The 6,000-nt window shown below is 38.2% G+C and overlaps 1 protein-coding gene across 1 annotated transcript in view; it reads left to right on the forward strand.

Moving 5' to 3' along the window:
- The window catches only part of LOC117261541 (RNA polymerase II elongation factor ELL2-like), a 31,122-nt gene extending 25,723 nt beyond the window's left edge, over window positions 1-5,399 (forward strand). Inside the window, exons 9-12 of the mRNA XM_033633950.2 lie at window positions 323-374; window positions 869-1,040; window positions 1,171-1,215; window positions 2,498-5,399. Of these exons, the coding sequence (XP_033489841.1) occupies window positions 323-374; window positions 869-1,040; window positions 1,171-1,215; window positions 2,498-2,611 (383 nt within the window). The 3' untranslated portion in view covers window positions 2,612-5,399. The remainder of the gene's footprint in view (window positions 1-322; window positions 375-868; window positions 1,041-1,170; window positions 1,216-2,497) is intronic.
- The last annotated feature ends 601 nt before the right edge of the window (window positions 5,400-6,000 follow it).

The following is a 6,000-nucleotide window of genomic DNA, read 5'->3' on the forward strand; positions in this document are numbered from 1 at the left end:
GCATTTATACAGTATTATCTCATAAGCGTGACTGTGCCTGCTCCCTTAAGCTCATTCTCTTGAGTCCTCAGTGTGTTATGTGGCTGATATACTCAACAACAGCCCGAGCAGTGCTTTGTGTCTCTAAGCTGACATGTCTCCTGATACCCACAAGCTCTCAGCTAGTCTGCACACAGCCGGGCACACACACACACTCTCACACTGCCTTTTCCAAATCAAAAACACATTGCTTAACATTTAGACAATGACAAAGTATCATGTAGATGAGTGTATTGACTCAGCTGGAGCTAATGTCATTTTCTTTATCCTGTGCTTATTCCAGATCCTGACATCACAAACGCTGTGGCCTCTGAAGAGAAGCCAGATTATGTGCTGTGAGTGTAAACATGTTTTAAAATCATTTTGTAGTGTTTGTTCCATGTGGTATCACTTGGCGTAGTTTCCTTTTAACACATTTGAGATATATTATGTGTTAAAATATGTGTGGAGAACAAACAGCGGGTGTAAACATCCACATCTAACAATTAACGATCCCATTTTAACTGCATGTTTGCAGTTTTTTTCTCCATCCACAAGAGGAATTCATTTCAGCTACCAGACTTACTGTGGTTGGTCTTGTTACAAAACAGTAGACAGACTTTTTTCTTTGTATTTACTGCTAGTACTTTCGTATAAAACCAGTTCTACTGTAGCAGCCAATAAAGGGTTTTCTCCGATGGTGAGGTACACCTGAATCTTTAGTGGTATCTGTATCCCTATGCTGCTCTCTTGTGCCCAAAAGAGGTACTGCACATAATGAAACGTTAGGAAAAAGCCTTTTGTAGAATACTATGAGGTATTTAAATTGTAATTGTGTGTCCCCTTTTAGCACATACGGCACCATCATGAGTTTGGAGCAGCGCGAGAGGTACCAGAAGGATTTCTGTGCAGAGTATGATGAATACAAAGACCTCCACTCACGGATCGCCACCATAACTCACATGTTTGTTCAGCTGGGATCCAAGATCAAAAGCTTGTCCCCCGGCACTCAAGAATATAAGGTACATACTACATACTACCAGATCTGATCTGATACAATAAATGCAAAGGTTTTGTTTTATACCATTAAAGTAACACTATGTGTACAGTGTATATCACACAATTTAATGATTTGTGTTTTGTACCATCTAGATAATGGAAGACCAAATACTAGAAAAGTACAACAAGTATAGAAAGGTAAGTTATTTTGTTGGATTGGCTTTGTCTCCTTAAATAAATCACACAGGAATCTTGTTTTATGCAATACAATACATGTTTAGAGACCTACATGTCATTAAAGGGAGACTTCGCCATTATTCAACCAGTTCTGTATCAAAACAATGTGGGTAGTATGTGTAAATGAACTGTGGAAAACTTCCCTCCATCTAACCAGTGCCTAGATATCCCTCCCCCTGCAAAACTCCGCAAGATGACACAAATTAATGCAAACCACGTCATGTGGTGGAGTTTTGCTGGCTCTCAGGCTGTTGATGGAACTACAGGCTGTACTTCAGCCTTTTCATGTTGCTCACCACACATGTTGCCACCAAGAGAATAGAAGCAGATCAAGAGACGGACCCGCCCCTCTCTCTGTTTCTCAAACTCAGACCAAAACCTGATCAAATTTAACTGTAATATGGCATTGTTTCTTGCCAGCAGGCTGCCATTGTTTGAAACAGATGAACTTGCATTATGTCACCCAGTGCAGTGCATTCTGCTACTTGTAGGTTTTCTCACTCTTTTTCTCTGTTTTCAATGATCATGTAGCACCAGTTTCAAAATTGTTTGTGCCTTTCCTGCATAGACAGCTTAGTTTTATTAAAAGGCCAGCATTCCAGCAGTGAAATACTTCTTTAAGCAGAAATCTTGAATGATTACTGGATGTAAATTGTTGATGCGCAAATGCCCCAAGGGTTTTCATCGCAGCCTGTTTTGTGGCTGCTGGCTGCAACGTTCTTACTCAGTACTGAACCAATTTCATAAATTGTTGTCCGTTTGTCACCTAGACTCAAAATCATCTATAAGTAGGGTCCAAGTTAAATTTACAGAAGTTACCCTTTAAAGTGGGCAACTCAATCAAACTATCAAATAATTAGCTATGCAGTCACGTTAGATATAAGATAATCACAACATTACTGACTTAATATGTGAAGTCAGAACTCTGGGATTAGCATTGTGTGGTGATGATAATGATCAGTACCAAGTGCAAACGGCAGAAAACTGTGGAGATATCGACTAAAAAGTCAGCAGTGAAGTGATGAGCATGCTTTATTTGAAGTGTTTCTGGAAGTAGACAAGCATGCAAGGAGATGTAGACCTTTTGCAATTGCCCTGCATATTATTCCATTTATTTCCACCTCTTTATTATTATATTTCTTATCCTTGGGTATTATCATCATTTGGCTGAGGAAAAAACTGTTTATTAGATGGTTGAGAATAGTGTGAAAACCTTTGTTAAACAGTGTCTTTCTCTCCACAGAAGTTCCCAGGCTACCGGGAAGAGAAGAAACGCTGCGAGTATCTCCATGAGAAACTGTCCTACATCAAACAGCTCATCATAGACTATGATGTCTCTCAGGCTTCTTCTTCATAGCATTGGCTCTCCCCTTTATCAGATTTTTTTTTTTTTTTTTTTTTTTTTTTTTTCAAATGGAGCCCCCTTCTTTGCATAAAAGGTGTCAAAGTGGTCCTACCTGAGATCAGAATTACAGATTCTGGATGACACTGCATACAACGGGGACTGCCTCTGCTGGGACCACAGATGATGCTGCAAGCACCAATAATATAAATCAGTAGCAGATTTCACTCTGGTGTTTGTAAGTCTATTTGTTTTTGAAGATTTTATTTCTTATGAGATATCTTGTTAATGTGAAAAATCCAAGGAAGAGGCAAAAAAAAAATCTTGGAAAGCGTCTGTGCACATCAAGTTGCCATGACAGACCAATAGTTTTTGCCAGCCTTGTTAAAACCAGTGTCAGCGTGAGTCATTTTGATGGGAATATGTAAAAGGTAGCAAATATGACTTTAACTTATTCTCTTTGTTTTTGACACTGGAGTCAGACATCGCTCCAGGCAGGTTTCCAATTTATTTTTTTATGAATTTAAAGATTTCAATATGCAGTGTACTTTTCAATTCCATATCAAAGTGGCCTCTTGATACATGATCGAAGTAGCCCAGTGCAAAAAAACTGAAATATTTAAAGTCATTTTATCTCAGATTCAGCCTTCATGTCTTATTATGTAAATGGTGTGAGATGATTCCACTTGTTCCCAGTGCAGTTTCCTTTAATGATTCAGGCATTTCTCTTTGCGTAAGACTAGTTTAAAGCAGTCGCTGTGAGATATTGAAACATGATTTTAAAAAGTGGAAACAAGTGAAATAATCTCATGCCTTGGTAAAAATGACTCAATTATATATAAAGTCATGTATTAAAATGAAGATGTGTTTGTAAGACAGTTGGTAAGGGGTCGTACTGTTGACCTGGATTCATCTGATAGCTTGTTTCATGAGTGGAGCATGTGGTCCACACTAAATTCAGATTCCTAAAACACTTGCCAACATTTTGAAAGCAGCTGATTCCAATGAGAGAAACTGGGGAATATTGAAATGGATCAACATGTTAAGATTGAGGTATATGTTTTCTCCCAAATGCACTTGTGTTTGAAGTATTTATTAACCACGCCACTTTGCTTTTGAGTCACTGGGAAAGGGACCAAAATGCTTGGCCTTGATAGCTGTTGCAATAATCTGGTGAGGAAGGACCATTTTCCTCCCCAGAGCCATTATTGACATTATGAATCAGGCACAAAGTCTAGTTTAAAGTATTCTAACTCACTGGGAAGAAGTGTCTCTGTCTCTCTGTTTTCTTCCTTTGAACTACTGATGTATTTATTTCGAGACTCCTTCCTGCGTCCTGTGTTGTTGGTCTCCTTGGCTCGAAGCGTCAGGTTTTGTTAGATCAAAGTGTTTGTTTATTCCAAGTAGCTAGGAGAGGTTGTGAGCAGATCAAAGGTTAGCATAGCATAATGTTACGTCTCCGTCTGACCCGATGGAGAATGAATGGGTTGCCCCGAAGTCCTCCAGATATTTATGCTGAAACCTGGAGGTTAGCGGCCACGTCAACCAACACTTGAGCTGTGTCTCAAATTGTTCACGTATGAAGAAGAAAGTCATGCTTGTTGGATTATTTACGAACTCAAGACAGCACTACAAAATGGGGGACAATGCTAAATTTGGAAATTTGTAGTGTACAGTGAAGGATTTCAGAGTCGTCCCCAGATATTTGGTCTTCAGGGAAATATGGAGCCATATTAGATTTTTTAAAAAGTGCACGTTTGCTATTTCGTAACCAGTTGTGGTACTATTTTAAGCGCTAGCCTGGAAGCTTTTATATCCTTCAGTTCCCAGTGAATAATCAGAGCCTATTCAGTTTTTTTGCACTAAACCCAGTCTGATTAAAGGGGGCGGCAGGCTAATCAAATGTCCATTCAGATTGTAATTGTTCTCCGTGGTTACAGTTTTTGTACTGAATGTTACCGCACAGTCACTGACGTAGAAGCCTTAAGATTACACTTTTATAGAACAAAAATCTTCAAACTGCCAATATCAGACAGGAGTTATGATCCACACACATCTGTTGTCTGCCTTATGTTACTGCTAGCTGTTACATTTAAACATGTCTTAGCTGTTTCACTGTTCATACGAATGCCAATGGTGGTTTTTACACACATATGAAATATTACTTTCTGGATGAAATGTTTGATAATGTAGTTAAAAATGTTGTTTAATGCACAGTTTGGTTGGCTCTGGAGGCGTAGCTTACTCATCAGTTGCATTTGTTATCTTTCCGGTACTCTATTTTTCATAATCATCGTTCAGATATGAGGTCAGGTATTTATCATTATACTGCGGCTGATGCTTCTGTTGACATCCCATCTGACTGTGAGCACATGGAGCAGTTTGATTGGAAGACAGTGGTTTCTGTTATGTCAAAAAGTCATTGTTAAATTCAATAATCACTTTCAGGTGAATGGTGTCGAATGGTTGATTAAAGACCATAATTATCTGTGGGTTATTGAGTATGATGAGAGAATCACTGGTCTTAAGGTCAGAACATTTCTTACAAAATCACTAAATGAATTTTATTTATCTGTGCAAGTTTTGCTTTTTGGACAGGTGCTGAATATTTACAAGGCACCAGTGTGTACTGCACAAGAGGTGTTTTTATGTTCATATCTGCTGAAGGGAAGGCCTCGTCTTATTCACAGAGGAGTCGGAGGAGAGGATGCATTATGAACTGCATTATACAAATGTATGCTTTCTCTTTCCTTTTGTGCAAAGTTCAAAAGAATAAAAACATCAAAGTGACTTTATGGTGTTACAAGAGCCTTGCTCTTTGAGTTTTCTGTGCAGGTAATCTGCATCATTTATTGATCATTATCATCATTCATGTTTTCTTTACAGCGTTGCTCAGCTGCAGTCGTCTGCAAACCTACGAGACTGTGATATTTGTCTGCATTCATTGGTGGATTTATTAATTTCATCACATGAAAGCCAAGCCCATGAGACCCCAAAAATACACAATAGAACATAAATTATGACATAAAACTTCACTTTGAAAACAAAATGGCACTATTTTCTAACAAGTCACCATTTTTAAAGGCTTTATAAACTGTAAATAATTACTTAAGTAAAGGCTGAGAAATGATTTACTCTTAGGCTATAAATCATGAATCATGGATTGCCAGTTTCTGAGGAAGACAACCACAATGTGATGAAGTATGAGAAACCCTGAAACACAATTTTTACAGGCTTTAAGTCATTACCCAACAGAATGAATAAGGCAAGGGCAAGAGAAACCTGGCAACCCAGAGTTTGTTCGTATGGAAAATGACAATAATACAAACACCAATACTTTTGGGGAAATAAACAAGGGGGAAAATACAAAGCGAAGTTAATGAATAATATTTTTTTTAAAAAAA

Source organism: Epinephelus lanceolatus, chromosome 2 (assembly GCF_041903045.1).
Source record: "Epinephelus lanceolatus isolate andai-2023 chromosome 2, ASM4190304v1, whole genome shotgun sequence".
NCBI lineage: Eukaryota > Metazoa > Chordata > Actinopteri > Perciformes > Serranidae > Epinephelus > Epinephelus lanceolatus.